Source organism: Oryctolagus cuniculus, chromosome 10 (assembly GCF_964237555.1).
Source record: "Oryctolagus cuniculus chromosome 10, mOryCun1.1, whole genome shotgun sequence".
In the NCBI taxonomy this organism is placed as follows: domain Eukaryota; kingdom Metazoa; phylum Chordata; class Mammalia; order Lagomorpha; family Leporidae; genus Oryctolagus; species Oryctolagus cuniculus.
Window position 1 is genome coordinate 2,648,004 of NC_091441.1, and position 16,842 is coordinate 2,664,845.

The 16,842-nt window shown below is 61.0% G+C and overlaps 1 protein-coding gene across 12 annotated transcripts in view; it reads left to right on the forward strand.

The window, feature by feature from the left end:
• Positions 1–16,842, forward strand: part of ZNF516 (zinc finger protein 516) — a 162,995-nt gene that overhangs the window by 69,996 nt on the left and 76,157 nt on the right. For 10 of the 12 annotated variants that reach the window (XM_070049855.1, XM_070049856.1, XM_070049852.1 and 7 more), the window contains exon 4: positions 4,557–4,661. In XM_070049855.1, coding sequence (XP_069905956.1) covers positions 4,557–4,661 — 105 coding nt within the window. Of the gene's footprint in view, positions 1–4,556; positions 4,662–14,294; positions 16,582–16,842 lie in introns of those variants that run through there. The other 2 variants (XM_070049862.1, XM_070049860.1) reach the window with 2 other exon arrangements.

Genomic DNA, 16,842 nt, shown 5'->3' on the forward strand with positions numbered 1-16,842 from the left:
TGCATTTTTGGAATCTCAGTTCCGGGGACCATCCCCCTGGGTTGACGAGCCGAGAAGTGCCGAGTGCCGGGCAGGACTGGCCGCCCGTGTAGACTTGGTGGCTGGCCGATGGGGGTGAGCCGAGAGCCGGACGTGCCTCTGCAGGACGGCCCTGTCCTCCGTCAGACGCCCCTGTTCTCAGCCGTTCCGTGCCGGGTCTCTCCCTGGGCGCTGCGTGTTCGTGGTGTTTGAGCTGGAGGGAGGCCACCCAGGCTGGCTGTCGTCCCCCCGCCTCAGGGAGCTGAGCAGATCGCGTAGACCTGCTGAGCAGGCTGCCAGAGCGCCAGGGCAGGGCCGCGTGGCTGGGCGCGCTGGAGGCCAGGCTGGCTGGGGCGTGGCTTTCCCACGAGTCCCCGCAGCCACCCGCCCTTGGCCTTCGTTGATATCCCATCAGGTCCTGAGGCTTCTTTCGTCGGACGTCAGAGTAGCCTTTGGTTTCACACGGGTTGACCGGTTCCTTGCAGATCTGCCCCGCACATGTGCTGAGGCCGCCTGCAGGACCAAGGACCACAGCCTCTTCCCTCGGGCCGGCCCTGACCCCACACGTCCTGCAGTCGGGACAGATGAGCGTTGTCTGGAACAGTCAGCCGTCCGCCGTGTGCAGGGAGCGGTCGCGGTGCTGGACACGTGACGGATTTTGCAGTGGGCTTGTTCGGTTTGTAGAGAGAACGTGGCTGCGAGCCGGCCCCCTGACACCAAGTGTCATCCGGAAGGGAAGAGAGATACAGCTCGGGAACCTTCCCCACCGTGTGGGGCCGCACGGTGTGTCTGTCGGAAGGAGTTGTCCAGAAACTCTCGGGCCAGGAAGGCAGCCCCGGGACCCCCACACCCACCCTCCGGGAGCAGCCTGCACTTGGTGTGCTCTGGTGCGGCGTGGCGACCGAGCTAGACGCCTGGCCAGGGCCCGAGTGCCTTGTGGCCACAGCCAGCTTCTCGCGTCATCAGTTGTCCGTGGTCCCGGACTCTGCAGCCCGCGTGGATCACAGGGTAGTATGGATTTTAAAGTAAATGGGAAATAATGGGATTGGTGATTCTGGATTAACTGCCTGTCAGTTTCCTTACTGGGAGCATAAGGCAGTCCCCTAGACCAAGGGTGCATAGTCCCTTAGACCAAGGGTGCATAGTCCCCTAGACCAAGGGTGCATAGTCCCCTAGACCAAGGGTGCATAGTCCCCTAGACCAAGGGTGCGTAGTCCCCTAGACCAAGGGTGCATAGTCCCCTAGACCAAGGGTGCATAGTCCCCTAGACCAAGGGTGCGTAGTCCCTTAGACCAAGGGTGCATAGTCCCCTAGACCAAGGGTGCGTAGTCCCCTAGACCAAGGGTGCATAGTCCCCTAGACCAAGGGTGCGTAGTCCCTTAGACCAAGGGTGCGTAGTCCCTTAGACCAAGGGTGCATAGTCCCCTAGACCAAGGGTGCATGGTCCCCTAGACCAAGGGTGCATGGTCCCCTAGACCAAGGGTGCATAGTCCCCTAGACCAAGGGTGCATAGTCCCCTAGACCAAGGGTGCATGGTCCCCTAGACCAAGGGTGCATAGTCCCCTAGACCAAGGGTGCGTAGTCCCTTAGACCAAGGGTGCGTAGTCCCCTAGACCAAGGGTGTGTAGTCCCTTAGACCAAGGGTGCATAGTCCCCTAGACCAAGGGTGCATGGTCCCCTAGACCAAGGGTGCATAGTCCCCTAGACCAAGGGTGCGTAGTCCCTTAGACCAAGGGTGCGTAGTCCCCTAGACCAAGGGTGCATAGTCCCTTAGACCAAGGGTGCATAGTCCCCTAGACCAAGGGTGCATGGTCCCCTAGACCAAGGGTGCATAGTCCCCTAGACCAAGGGTGCGTAGTCCCTTAGACCAAGGGTGCATAGTCCCCTAGACCAAGGGTGCGCAGTCCCCTAGACCAAGGGTGTGTAGTCCCCTAGACCAAGGGTGCGTAGTCCCCTAGACCAAGGGTGCATAGTCCCTTAGACCAAGGGTGCATAGTCCCCTAGACCAAGGGTGCATAGTCCCTTAGACCAAGGGTGCGTAGTCCCCTAGACCAAGGGTGCATGGTCCCCTAGACCAAGGGTGCATAGTCCCTTAGACCAAGGGTGCGTAGTCCCCTAGACCAAGGGTGCATGGTCCCCTAGACCAAGGGTGCGTAGTCCCTTAGACCAAGGGTGCGTAGTCCCTTAGACCAAGGGTGCATAGTCCCCTAGACCAAGGGTGCATGGTCCCCTAGACCAAGGGTGCATGGTCCCCTAGACCAAGGGTGCATGGTCCCCTAGACCAAGGGTGCGTAGTCCCCTAGACCAAGGGTGCGTAGTCCCCTAGACCAAGGGTGTGTAGTCCCCTAGACCAAGGGTGCGTAGTCCCTTAGACCAAGGGTGCGTAGTCCCTTAGACCAAGGGTGCATAGTCCCCTAGACCAAGGGTGCATGGTCCCCTTGACCAAGGGTGCGTTAGTGTGGTAGCAGTTACGTCTGCTGTTCACGCGTCTTTTTCGGCTCCCCGTTCTCCCTGTGGGAGGGGGGGCGCAGTTTAATTCAGCGGAGGGTGGCGGGCTGGCGAGCCTCCCTCCCAGGCACTTTCTGTAGACAACCTGGGTTCTGGGAGCAGGTGCCGGAGCCATTTGCACACACGGTCGTCTCCAAGCACAAGTACGTTTATGGCCGTGGTGATGAGCTCAGAACGTTGGAGTAGATGAGGCATAATGTTGCCTGCCAAGGGAGGGAATCCTCTCTTTAGAAAGAGGAGAGAAAGCGTGATGGTCAAACGCATGGGACCCTGTGTGTGTGTGCGTGCGTGTGCGCACGCGTGCTGACACGCGCTGCCCTGAAGGAGTGAGCCTTCTGATAGGAAGCAGCAGGTCAGGGTTCCTGAGAAGGGTGTTGTCTGCATGCTTGGAAGCCCGCACAGCCTGGCCCTCGCCGCGAGGGGGCGGCACCGGTGCGTCCACACTTCGCGCCCCAGCCGCCCTGGGAGGTGCGGAGGGTCCCAGTGTCTGGGCTGTTTCATGGGGGCGGGGCTGCATGGTTCTCCCGGTGGCGTGAGCGGACCAAGGTGGCTTTGGATGTTGAGGTTTTCCCGGGCAGAATTCCGAGGAGGAAAGCTGTCCCTGAAAGGTTAAATGGCAGCCGTTGGATGGCAGCGGACCTGCGGGCATGAGCCTTCCGGGCCGCTGGGTGGGCTCCCTCCCGGCCGCGGCTGTGCCGCGCGTCCAGGGCCAGGCCCCACGCTGCCTTTCCCTCCTGCTGCTGTGTGGCTGGACGCCGTGGTTCCGCGCGGGTTCCGGGCAGCAGCCCCGTGTCGCACGCCACGTCTGCAGGTAGACGCCCCTCGCAGGGCCCGGCTGCTCACTCCGGTTTATGTGCTCAGCCTCCTGGGTGCCTTCGCTGCCTGTGCTGCCGGCATCCTAGCCCCCCGAGTCCTGCCCGGACTGCAGCTTCGGGGTGTGGGGACAGTGTGGCCCATGGGTCACCGGGGCACCTGCCGTGGACGGGGGCGTCTGTGGCTTTCGTGAGTGACTGAGGGTTGAGCGTCGGCTCACACTTGTCTCCTTTGTGGGGCCCCGAGGGCTCACTGGGCGGGCCAGCATTGCCTCGCAGTCCACGCTCCTCGCTGTGGTAAATCACGCGTGTCCTTGTGCCCTTGACTGTGGCACAGGCGTGATCTCAGGCCGCTGTCCTCTGCGGAGCCATCCTGAGTCGGGGCCTCTGGGTGTCCATCACACACCAGGCCTGACACCCGCTCAGCCAGGGAGCGGCTGCACGTGTGGCTCTGTCTCCTTCTCCCCGTGGGGTGACCCCCCGAGCCCGACGGGGAGGTGGTGTCGGCACTGCTGTGACGTGAAAGGGGAGCTTCTTCTTGCCTGCCCGGGGGAAGGTTCTGGAGCTACAGGGGGATGCAGGCCCAGCATCCACGCCCCCTCTGTCCCTTTCCTCGCTCTCTGGAAGCCCAGGGCTTGGCGTCTGGTGAGGGGAGCAGCCTGGTGTGGTACCCATGCCACTGCTGTGGTATAGTGCGTGCATCCGCCGGGGGCTGCTGGTGTCACTAGCTCCCCAGGGGGCGGGTCACAGGTGTCCCCAGGCTGAGTCTGGTACGGGCGCTGCAGGCAGAGCCGTGGGGACAGCAGGTGGGGCGGGGGGCCCGGCCAAGGGCTGTGCTCACTCCATGCCGTCTCCTGGGACCCAGCTGGGCACGGCCGGCTCTGATCCCGCTCACTTCCCACGCGCCTGCCGCTGGCACAGTGGTGGCACTGTGGTTTGGCCGACATGCTGCCTGACAGAGCCGGGTGGCGGCCTGAGCCTGTCGTGGGGGGCGGGTGTGAGTTCGCTGTAATCTATGCGTCCTTGCGGTCCTGGGCGAGCCCGGCCCGAGAGCTGGCGCCCAGGTGAAGGCTGGCAGTTGTCATGGGCCTGGCGGCGTCCTCACACGGCGATGCGTCAGACAGACTAACGGTGTTTTCTCTCGTCCTCCCCTCCTCCCCCGCACACCTCCCGGCCACGGCCACGCTGTGCTGCTCCCCGGCGCCACCTCCACCGCAGGGACGCTCCGGCCGCAGGCGCGCCCCGGGGACTTCGTCTGTGTCGAGTGCGGGAAGACCTTCCACCAGCCCAGCCACCTCAGGGCGCACATGCGGGCGCACACAGGTATTGCCACCGCCGGGGTGGGCCCCACGCTCGGGGACACGGGGAGGGGGACACAGAGACTTGAGCCCCTGGCCAGGCGCAGCACTGCCCACTGTGGCTCCTGTGGCCCAGCTCCCCTGGGCTGAGTGCCTGAGGTTGCAGCCAGATGAGCCTGTTTGCCGAAGCTCCCTCAGTCAGATGAGGAAGGAGCGGGTGCCCATGCCGCTGGCACCGCACAGCGGAACCTGCGCCTGCCTGGCATCCCCTGGGACCCGCCTGGCCCTGGGCTAGCCTCAGACCTCTCCGGACAGAGGGTGGCCCTCTGCAGAGGCCCTGGCTCTCCCTCATGAGGCTGAGTGCTGTGTGCCAGGGTGCCATGGGCACGCTGCGGAGACGGGCAGCAGCCGGGGTGCTCACGAGAGGCCTGATGGGCGTACGCGTGGGCTGGGCTGGTGCAGAGAGACACGGGCCCCGTGGAAAGTAGCGTGGGAAGAGGTCCCGCTGCCTCTGGTCCTTAATGCTGTCAGCTGAGTGAGGAAGGGCGCGCCCCAGGCCACCACGGCCACCGCCCCCCACGGTAAGTGTGACGGGAGAGCAGCTTACCCCAGCACGGGCCGGGACCTGGCCTTCCTCGTCCCCGTCTGTCACGGACACCCTTGAGGTGCAGGTGCTGCCCCCTGAGCCAGGCCCTGCTCCCGCGGCCTCGGGGACTCTGGTGCCCACCGAACTGCTCCCCGCAAGCCCCCAGACACAGGCGGCGTGTTCTTCCAGATGTGTGAATGATTCTCCGTCGCCCTGACTCTGCCCAGCCCCCACGCAGCCTGCGGGAGCCCCAGAGGGGGCGGCCGTGCCCAGCCCTCACGCAGCCTGCGGGAGCCCTGGAGGGGGCGGCTGTGCCCAGCCCCCACGCAGCCTGCCGGAGCCCCGGAGAGCGCGGCCGTCCCAGATGTGAGCATGGGGAAGTGGGCACAGGCGGTGGCTGTTGGTGGTGCCGGGCGAGGCGCTGCTGGGGCGCTTCGGCACCGGCGGTGACTTGCAGGAGTGTTTCCAGGAGGACCTGGAGTGACCCTTTGCCTAAGGCCCAGGCACGTTTTCCCTCCTTAATGGCGTGTAAGAGACGTTTCCCACCTGTGCACCTGGCTTCACAGGTGCCCGTGGTGTCCCGGGGACATGCACGACCTGGGGCCCCTCTCCCGGAGTCTGGCTCTCTGCACGTGGCGGCTTCTCCCCTGCGGCCGCGGCACAGTCCCTGCCGCTGCCCGCTCCACCCCCCGGGGAGGCACTTCCTTGTCCCCCCTCCCCGCCCCCCGCAAAGCTGAGTCCTCCGAGGGGTGGGACCCGGTCAGCCCGCCCCCTCCTGGCGGCTCTTCCCCTGCTGGACTCCTGGTTGTTGAAGGGACACAGAGTCGCTGTGCCCTGCGAGAGTTGAGAACTGCGTGGTCCCTGTCACGTGGGGCCAGGGCCTGCCATGCGTCAGCGAGCGAGCCAAGTGCCGGAGGAGCCCCGCGTATCTGTTGTTGGGGTCCCACACTGTCCATCTTACCGGGTCAGGGTTTGTCCATTGGGAAATGCCCTGTCTTCCTCTCTGCTGGACAGATGCTTTGGCACATGGCAGTTTCACTGAGCCGCTCTGTCTCTCCCAGAACGTCAGGACCTACCTGGTGGCACTATGGCCCTTGGTGACGGAGAGGCGAAGCCTTGCCAATGCTTAGCTGGGACATTTCCAGGATCCGTGGCTCTGCTCCGGCTCCGGCACGGCCCCTTGAACGGAAGTAGATCTGCCACGCCCTGGGGGTGTTCCCCAGGCATGACTGGGGGGGGTGCTGAAGACTGCAGGGGACTCGGGGCGTGGCTGTGTACACGGGACCCCGGCTTTGGGGTCAGCATGTTTGGGGGGGGCGGCAGCCCTGGCTGCCCTGTGGAGAGTGGAGGTCTCACTTACTGCACGTGAATTCCACCTGCACTCGTGAAAATCCCTGGCAGAGAGGCAGGGAGACAAGGAGACTGGAGGACACGTCACATGGCCATTGGGGTCTCCCTGGAGACACGGGACAGTGTCACTCTCAGTCCTGAGGACACTTCGTTCATGCTGTTGTCCTCTGACGTCTACCCGCTTCTAGTCTCAGTCCCCACTCAGCGACGCCCCACTGGCTGCTGGGAGAATCTGCAGTCTCAGGCCCCCTCCCCACTCAGCGACGCCCCACTGACTGCTGGGAGAGTCTGCGGTCTCAGGTCCCCTCCCCCCTCAGCGACGCCCCACTGACTGCTGGGAGGGTCTGCAGTCTCAGGTCCCCTCCCCACTCAGCGACGCCCCACTGACTGCTGGGAGGGTCTGCAGTCTCAGGTCCCCTCCCCACTCAGCGATGCCCCACTGACTGCTGGGAGGGTCTGCAGTCTCAGGTCCCCTCCCCACTCAGCGACGCCCCACTGACTGCTGGGAGGGTCTGCAGTCTCAGGTCCCCTCCCCACTCAGGGACGCCCCACTGGCTGCTGGGAGGGTCTGCAGTCAGCCCCGCCCAGCACCCAGCTGACTGCTGGGAGAGAGTCTCTGGGGTCATCCGGCTCCTTGCCTGCCTAGCTCGGATTTGTGCCTCTCCTCAGAGCCACTGGTTTCTTGGACTCCAGGTTGGAGACCTTGGCCTCCCACAGCTCCTCCCACCTTTGTTGCGAGGGAAGTGGCTGTGTGGATTTGTCACTGGGAGTTCGGATTCTTTAAGGACGTTGTGGTCTCCTTGACGTGTCTTGGGGTGACAGCTTAAGAATCCCGTAGCGTTGGCCAGAATCAGAGATACGTCAGGAACAGGCAGGAGCTTGGCTCTGCGGGGGCTTCTGTCCTGTCCTGTCCTGTCCTCTGCATTGTTTGTACAAAGTCACAGTTGACACTTTTTTTTTTTTAGATTGATTGATTGATTTGAAAGGCTTACTGATGGAGAGAGGGAAAGAGAGAGATCTGCCATCCGCTGGTTCACTCCACAAATGGCCGCAAGGGCCAGGGCTGGGCCAGACCGAAGCCAGGAGCCAGGAGCTTCATCCGGGTCTCACACACTGGTGCAGGAGCCCAAGGACTTGGGTCATCTTCCACTGCTTCCCTGGGCACAGCAGGGAAGTGGATCAGAAGTAGAGCAGCTGGGATTCGAACTGGCGCCCACACAGGCTGCTGGCTGCTGGTGTGGTGGTGGCTTAACCCACTGCACCGCACAGCGGCCCCTGGCAGTCGGCGGTGTTTCGTGTGGGATGTTACGGATCTGCGGGGGCATGTTCTGTCACTATGTGTGCCTAGTGTGTAGCTCTTTCTGTTTATCACCCGTGTTCTTTTCGTGTCCAGCATGAGCAAATTAACACTTAAATCAGGTTCTCCCCCTGTGGGCAGCAGCTGTCGCTCGTGGGCTGTTTCTGGATCCTGCGAAGCTTTGTGTTCACACAGAAGCTGTTTGCTAAGAAAAAGTCACCGAGCTCTTGCCGTGCACATAGTAGATGCTAAATTAACTGAGTGGAGCTGTGTTTGGGAGTTGGGCTTTCCAGCTGTCATTCCCGCACTGGGCACGGGGTACCGGGCACCCGCCCTTGGCGGGGTCCTGAGGGGCCAGGGCCAACTCTGCCCGCCCCCGTGTCTGCCTGGCCAGGGGCGATTGAGGAAAGGGGTGCATGCCCGCCCCACACTGCGGTGTCGGTGTCTGGGAGACCCTGCTGGGGTGGAGGAAGATTGTCTGGGAAGGAGCCCGCAGGGAAAGAGCTGGAGGTGGGAGAGCGGGCGCCGTCAGGGGAGCCCGGCGGACGTGTGCTTCCGTAGCTCTCGGCCCATCTGGTTGGAGAGATGGTTGTTGGGTCGTTAAAGGGGGTGCAGGCAAGCCGTGAGAAAGGCTGCGTCAGCGTGTGTGGGGTTTCCTTGTTCTCTGTCCAGAAGGCCTTTGGCTGGTGGGGTCATTGTGTGTATCAGTGCTTGAAAATGTTTGTGGGAAGATGGAGTTAAAAGGTGATAAGTTTATTTTGTGCAAAAAATGTTTGTATGCGTGTATAACCTCCCCTCATGTGTGTGCACAGGAACCACCCGGGTGCCCCAAGCCCCACGTTGCCATTATTAGTGTTACACTTCCTGTCCGGGTGATGCCGGCCAGCCCCCCCACCCCCACCCCCACCCCCAGGCCTGATGCAGTCCGGCAGGTCTGGGGCCGCTTTGTTCCTCCGGGGTCCGCACACGGGAACTGAGGAGCCCAGCCCTCTCCTCTGCCGCACTGCTGGAGCTGCTGCTGTCTGTGGGTGGGGGTGTGGGCTGGTGGCCCAGGGTCCACAGCAGGGAGCCCTGGCCCCCGTGCCTTGCACACCTGCTGTGAGCCCTGGAGAAGGGTGAGAGGCGGACGCGTTAGCCTGCGTGGAGAATCCGCTCGGTCAGGACACCCCAGTTGGGCTGGCTGTGTTTTTGGTGACAGCTCTGATGCCAGAGATGGATGACGCCCCAAGCCGAGTTCTGAGTGACAGGGGGAGCTCCCGCAGTCGTTCAGAGTGGCCTGGCGGGCGGGACACCCGCATCCCACGTGCCTGGTGGGCGGGACACCCACATCCCACGTGCCTGGCGGGCGGGACACCCACATCCCACGTGCCTGGTGGGCAGGACACCCACTTCCCACGTGCCTCGCGGGCGGGGCAGCCACATCCCACGTGCCTGGCGGGCGGGACACCCACATCCCACGTGCCTGGTGGGCGGGGCAGCCACATCCCACGTGCCTGGCGGGCAGGACACCCACATCCCACGTGCCTGGTGGGCGGGGCAGCCACATCCCACGTGCCTGGCGGGCGGGACACCCACATCCCACGTGCCTGGTGGGCGGGGCAGCCACATCCCACGTGCCTGGCGGGTGGGACACCCACATCGCCTGGTGGGGCCCTGGCTCCTGACTCCAGCGCTGGCCACTACAGATGCCGGGAGGCCACTGAGATGGCCGTGGCACTCGGGTCCCTGTCACCCACGTGGGAGTCCTGGATGGAGTCCCTGGCTCCTGACGTGGGTCCAGCATATTTCTGTCTGCTGTGGGAGTTTTGGGGGTGATTCAACAGGTGGTAGATTTCTTTATTTAAAAAAAATGTTTAGTCTCTAGTAATCATTAATACTCATAACCAGAGAGGAAGTTTTTTGAAAATAATATGCTGAATGTGTTTTACTGCCCTGTGCATTTTGCAGAAACACTGGAAGGTTTGCTTAATGTGAGAAATTGTTGTTTCTGTCAGGTTGTTGTCAAAAGTCAGATGTTAAAATAACTTTTGAGGGGCCAGCGCTGGGGGATAGCGGGTGGAGCCGTTGCCTGCAGTGCCAGCGTCCGGTATGAGCGCTGGTTCATGTCCTGGCTTCACTGCTTTGGATCCAGCTTCCTGCTATGGCCTGGGAAGGCAGTGGAGGATGGCCCAGGTGCGTGGGCCCCTGCACCCACGTGCAAGACCCAGAAGAAGCTCCTGGTTCCTGGCTTCAAATCTACCCAGCTCTGGGTATTGCAGCCTTTTGGGGAGTGAACCAGCGAGTGGAATACCTCTCTGTCTCTCTCTGCCTTTCAACTTTCAAATAAATAAATAGATAGATAAACAGATAAATAAATAAATAAATTTAAAAACAATGATTTCTGAAACCAAGAAAAACCATTCCCTGCCCGATTTTGGGACTCCCGTATTCTGGTTTGTTTGGCTCCTTTGCCGGCAGGTAAAGATTAATCGTTTATTTCTCATTATTCCAAATGCTATTTTAAAATAGTTAAGCTGGAGAAATAATTCCATTAATCAAAACAATAGGAAATGAAAAAAACAATGGCAGCCTAACCTGTCCCGGTTTTGGCTGTGGGCGTCCCCGCGTCAAGCGCTCGGCGCTGCGCACGCCTGTCTGCCGTGTCCCGGGTCCGGTTCCGTCCCCTCGTTCAGGATTTTCTTTCTGGTAGCAGAGCAGGCACCGTGGAGCGTGTTCCCTGTTTGCCCTGAGTAGGAGGTGCAGCGAAAGCAACTGCAGCCCCGACCCAGCCTCGCCCTGACCACGCTGGGCGGGCGGGCGGGCGGGCGGTGGAGGGCCCGCGCCCTCAGGGAAAACAGCTCGCCTGGCCCCTTTGGAAGCCGAGGCTGCCCCTGTGTCCTGGGAGATGGAGGTCTCTGTGCACGAGCCGGGCCTGTCGTGGGTGGCTGGGTGCAGGCCGCCAACTTCGATGCAGGAGGCGATTGAGGAGACGTGGGAGAGGTTGGTAGAGGTGCAGGATTTATCTGCACGCGGGCGCTCCAGCAAGAGGTAGGCCCGCTCTGGACAGCTGTGCTGGACGAGGGTCAGCCCACGTCTGCCCGGGAAACGGAGGCACAGGCCGTGGGGTCCGGGTGGCACTGAATTCTCGAGGGGCTGGAGTTTGGGCTGAGGCTTCACTACCACCTGTTTCCTTGCCCTTGCTGGAGAACTCGGAAGTGTCCTGGGTCAGCCGTGGTAGGACAAGGTCGTGGGGATGCAGCTGGCGGCCCCTTGGTCATCTTTGGGCAATGCCAGTGCTTAGCCGTGAAAGCCCGGGAAGCTACGGCTTCCTGTGGGAAGGGGGCGGGGAGTGCTGGGGTGGCGGAGGTGGGGCCTCAGGCCCTCCCTACCCACCCCCTCCCAGGTTCTGCCCCTCCACACCTGGGAGTCGGCCATGTCAAGTGGAGCCCTGAGTGAAGGAAGAGAGGGTTACGGTGGGGGCTCACAGTTCATGGAGGGGTGCAGGAGGGGGTGGGGCCCACAATTCATGGTGGGGTGCGGGTGGGGGTTCCACAGTTCACAGCAGGGGTGCAGGAGGAGGGGCTCACAGTTCACAGCAGGGGTGCAGGCGAGGGTTCCACAGTTCTCAGCAGGGGTGCGGGTGGGGGTTCCACAGTTCACAGCAGGGGTGCAGGCGAGGGTTCCACAGTTCGTAGCAGGGGTGCAGGAGGAGGGGCTCACAGTTCACAGCAGGGGTGCAGGCGGGGGTTCCACAGTTCACAGCAGGGGTGTGGGGGGGCCCACAGTTCACCGTGGGGGGTGCGGGCGGGGGTGGGGCCCACAGTTCACGGTGGGGGGGTGCAGGCGGGGGTTCCACAGTTCACAGCAGGGGTGTGGGGGGGCCCACAGTTCACCGTGGGGGGTGCGGGCGGGGGTTCCATAGTTCACAGCAGGGGTGCAGGCGGGGGTTCCACAGTTCACAGCAGGGGTGCAGGCGGGGTTCCACAGTTTGCAGCAGGGGTGTGGGGGGGCCCACAGTTCACGGTGGGGGGTGCGGGCGGGGCCACGTTTTCCAAGCGCAGGCTTTTAATGTTTGTTCTTCCTTGTAGGAGGAGAAGGCGGCTTACGTGTGCTCTGTTTTGCCTCCTTAAGGATTATCTTTTTATTTATTTAAAGGGAGACAGATCTTCTGTCTGCTGGTTCACTCCCCAAAATGGCTGCAACTGCGAGGGCTGGACCAGGCCAACCAGGCGTAGCCTGGAACCCCTCCAGGTCTCCGCCGTGGGTGGCCGGGAGCCAGGCGCTTGCCCTGGGCCATCTGCTGCTGCTTTCTCAGGTGCATTAGCAGGGAGCCGGACCAGAAGTGGAACGGCCGGCGCTAGAACCTGGCCTGGGCTCTGACGTGGCACGTGGCGTCGCAGGCTGCCGGTCAGCCTGCTGGGCCACAGTGCCGTGCGTCTTTTCTCCCGTCTTGTTTGTTTCATATGGCTGCTGTGTGGAGTCATTGAAGCATAGTCCACAGATCAGTCATTTAAAACGACACTCTTAGTAAGGAGGCCTGAGAGCCCAGGGCTGCATCGGGATCGTGCGCACAGATGCACGCCCAGTTGCTTGGGCTATCTGGACTTCACAAGTCATTCTGAACCAAACGTTAAAACCCTGCTGAGCCACGCAGCCGAACACTTCAGTCCTTTACGGAGAGAAGGCCACGTTCCGTCCCCTCTGCACGGGGTCTTTTTTATTTTTAATTTATTTGACAGAGTTAGAGAGAGAGAGAGAGAGACAGAGAGAAAGGTCTCCCTTCCATTGGTTCACTCCCCAAATGGCCGCTATGGCCGGCGCACTGCGGCGATCCAAAGCCAGGAGCCAGGTGCTTCTCCCTGGTCTCCCATGTGGGTGCAGAGCCCAAGTACTTGGGCCATCCTCCACTGCCTTCCCGGGCCACAGCAGAGAGCTGGCCTGGAAGAGGAGCAACCGGGACAGAACCCGGCGCCCATGTGGGATGCCGGCACTGCAGGCGGAGGATTAACCAAGTGAGCCACGGCGCCGGCCCCTGCACGGGGTCTTTAGGCTCCTTGTCTGCCAACGCCAAACAAGAGCTGGCAGGTGCACCACCCGGGGTGCAGTGTAGCCACGCAGGGCCCCGTGCTTTCCCGGCATGGAGCCACTGGCGAGCCCGACCCCCACACAGGTGCTCTGGAGACCCTGACGCCCAGTCTCCCCTGCGGGAACACAGGCTGTGCGCCCAGGGAGCCCTGTGGTGCAAGTCCTCGGCATGGAGCCCTCAGGCTCGCCGGGGACTTTGTCCATTGACTGCCGGGGTTGGGGGTGGGTGCCACCTGCACGTTCCTCCCTCCGCTGCCGTTTCCCAGGTGTGGGGAACCTGCTGTCCGCACCCTGCACGCCCAGCCCCTCAGGTTGAGTTGGTGTCCTCCTGACGTCTGCTCCGGTCCTCTGGCTGCTGCCGTGCGGCTGGCTGGTCTGGCGCAGGAGTGTTCTGAGGCTGTCAGCTGGAGAGGAGACTTAATGCATGCCGGCAGCCAGACCTTTGCCCCTCCATGCTGGGGTCCTGTGGGCAGAGCTGGAAGCCGGGGCTGGCCTGCGGGCATGCACGCGCGTTTCCAGCGGTTAGCTGGAGGCTGATGCGGTGAAGTGGGGTTCATCTTGCCCTGTGCGTTTTTTCTGCCCCTGGACTGTAAATGCCATTTCAGACAGCGATGCTCCAAATGCCCATTGCAGGCATTCTCTAAGAGCTGCGGGCACACACAACACGCTCGTGTTTCTCCTGCAGCTCGCTCGGCTCGAGAAGACCCGCCTTTCATATACATAAAGGATTTATTTATTTATTTATTTAGAGTTACAGAGAGAGAGTTTCCAGCCACTGTTCACTCCCTAGATGGCCACAGTGGCCAGAGCTGGGCCAGGCCGAAACCAGGAGCCAGGAGCTGCTTCCACGCATCAGTGGCAGGGGCCCACGGGTGGGCCACGCTCTGCTGCTTTTCCCAGACCATCAGCAGGGAGCTGGATGGGAGGTGGGGTAGCCGGGCCCTGAACCGGTGCCCATATGGGATGCCAGAGCAGGTGGTCTTGGTAATTCTTTAGGGTCCTTGGTGAGAGCTTTCTCAGGGTCTGGCCAACCCAGGCAGGCGGGAGCTGTGCGTTCTCCTCTGAGGCCCCAGATGTGCCTTGTTGTGGAACTGTCATTCATTTGTAAATCCGCCTTGTAGGGTGGACTCTCGCCTTTCCCTCTCCTCCCCTAACCCCTGGTGCGTCTTTCAACCTCTTGGGCTGACGCAGACGCTGTGGTTCATGCAGATATAAAATGAGCCCCGGCCGAGTCAGGGGCACTGTGGCTGCGAGGGAGCTTGCTCTGTGATGGGGATGGGTGGAGGTTGCTAAGAGACTCAGCAGGGCAGAGGCCCTCGGGGACATGAGGCAGAAGTGACGCTCTGTTGTTTCTCACGCAGGGGAGAGACCATTGTAACCCAGGTACTGCCCAGACCGTGCCTCTCAGAGAGGGAGCCTAGACGCCGCCTCCAGCCCCCGCCCGGACGCCGCCACTTCCTGTGAGATCAGCTGGCGCAGCCCCCCGCACCCTGCGGCTCGGGAGCCCGGGCGGTGCCCCTCCCTGTCCTGCCGATGCTGCCCTCTAAGATCCCACGTGGACCCCGCACGTGCTCACGTGCGCACCCCCGACACGTCCCCTGTGTGCGGACGGCAGGCCCCGCGGGAGCCCAGGCGTCGGTGTCACTCAAGAAGAGTTTGAGACACTGGAGGAAGAGTTGTCACGTGTGCTGGACAGAGTGGACAGGCTGAGGTGCTTCCCGGCCGCTCAGCGGGATGCCCTTGGTGGCGCCAGGGTGACGAAGCGTCCCTACCTCCGGCTCTCCTGTCTCCGGGCGTTGAAGAGGGTCGGAGGGGGAGGACGTGGGCTCAGGTGCTGTGGGAGCCAGGCTGGTGGCCAGGGGCCGCTGACAGACCCAGCGGTGCAGCGGTCGCCCGCTCGGGGCGTCCCGCGCTCGCGGCCAGTGGTGCTGAGCGAGGCCGGCCGAGGAGGCTTCTCCGGCCTGGGGCTGTGTGTTTCTGCTTCGGAAAGGGAGGCTAGTTGAACACTAAAAAAAAAAAACAAAACAAGACAAAAAAAAAAAAAAAAAAAAAGAAAAAACAACAAAAAAAGCGGCTTCTTTGTTTATTCTCAGGACCTTTTGTAACAGGGCTACATTCTGCAAACTGCTCACCAAGGAAGACCACGCCTCCGGGCGTCCTCCCGCGGCAGCGGCTGTGGTCAGGGCCCAGGCGTCTGGGAGCCCGCGGGCCCGGGGTCGCTGGGGTGCTGGTGGTCCGGGCCCTCTGCCCCCGCCTGGCTGTCCCCGCCCGGGGCCGGCTTTATATACCTCTTCCTCAGTAGTGCAGACGGTGCCGCCCCCCGCCGAAGCAGGCGTCTCCTCCCGTCGCCGTGACTCTGTGATGGTCACGTTGCTGAGTTTCGGATCTTTGCACATACGATTATATGCATTATCGAAAGTTACTGCTGCCTTGAATGGAAACGTTCTGTGAAATTTTTTGCAAAAGCTTTACTAGGTTTTTTTTTAATTGTGAAATTTTGTAAAGGCAGGAAATGGATTAAAACGAGCATGCTAAATATATTTTTCAAAAAAGCAATAATTTTACATGTACAGAAATTATCCTAACCTTTACTATTGGTGAGAGCAACAGTTTACTTACTACAGCAATTAGTGCAGATTTTGTAGAAAATGGGCTTCTGATACAAAGACTTCTTTAAAACACACACACACACCCTGTTCTAATGTTTTGTTGAATTATTATTATTATTATAATATTATTATTATTGTAATTGTTATTAGTTCACGTTTGGTTCTGGACTCTACTTGTTACTGAATTTAAATTACTTGACGGTTCAGGCTACTTCGCAGCGGGTGCAGGCGATGCAGTGTAACCGGCTAGCGTATATATATAAATATATATTATTTTTTTTACTTACTCCCTGGTGTGCTCACACCAGATGTGTACGAGGTTGACCTGGCACGTCGCTGTCCCCAGGAGCGCCCGTGCAGGTGCCGTCCCGCGACTGTACCCGCCCTGTGACGTTGTGTTCAGCAAGTCACAGACCCATTCCTCCGGGCACCTCGGAAGGCAGGCCACCTTTCTGTCCACGTATGTCTCGTCGTCACAGTGGTGTCCCCACAGTGATCATTTCTGCGTTTCCTGGCTCCTGTTTTGTCGGCTGAAAGTAACTGGTGCCAGTTAGGGGTGTGCGGGGACTGGTGACTCGGTCCTGTCCGTTTCTCTGTGTTTTAGTTATTAAAGGAACTCATGTACCCAAAGGGACACCACGGTGTCGTCTGCGTCCTTGCTGTCGGCATTCAGAGCTGGAGCTGGCCTTCTTCCTGGCGGGGAGGGAGGGCTGCCCACTAGGGTCTCCGCCCCCGCTGGCACAGCGGTTGCACCTGGTGTGTTGGCCTGCGGGGGGCGGGATGCACCTGCGGGCACCTGCGGGCCTGGGGGCGCCCCTTCCTTCCGCTGGTCACCAGTGTGCATTCCGTTGTTCATTCGTTCATGTCAGTTCAACCATGGTATTTAATATGATTTGTGTTTTCTTATTTATTTAGCCACTATGCTTGGATTCGCTTCCTCCGACGTTCTACTACCTCTGCTGTTCGCTTGTTTCCTAACAGGAATTTTACAATGTTGCGTCTAATGTAACTCAGACAATAAAGGGTTTGGTTGCCTACACCCACCGCAGCTTCTCTGTGCGTCTGCCCCGCCCGCCCCGCCCCACCCCGCCTGTGTGCCTGCTGCTCTGGCCCGGCTGGCGCCTCCCCGGCTTCACTCCCGCCTGGCCCGCCTTCTCTCGCTCTCGCTCCTCTTCCCCGCGCACCCTTCTTCGTGTGTGATTTCGGAAAACACGTGCTGACCGGCTTCTGCAGGTCCTTTGGTTTATGACTTGTGTCCCTCCACTTGAAGAAGGCACCTTTAAGCTCTCTGACACAATCT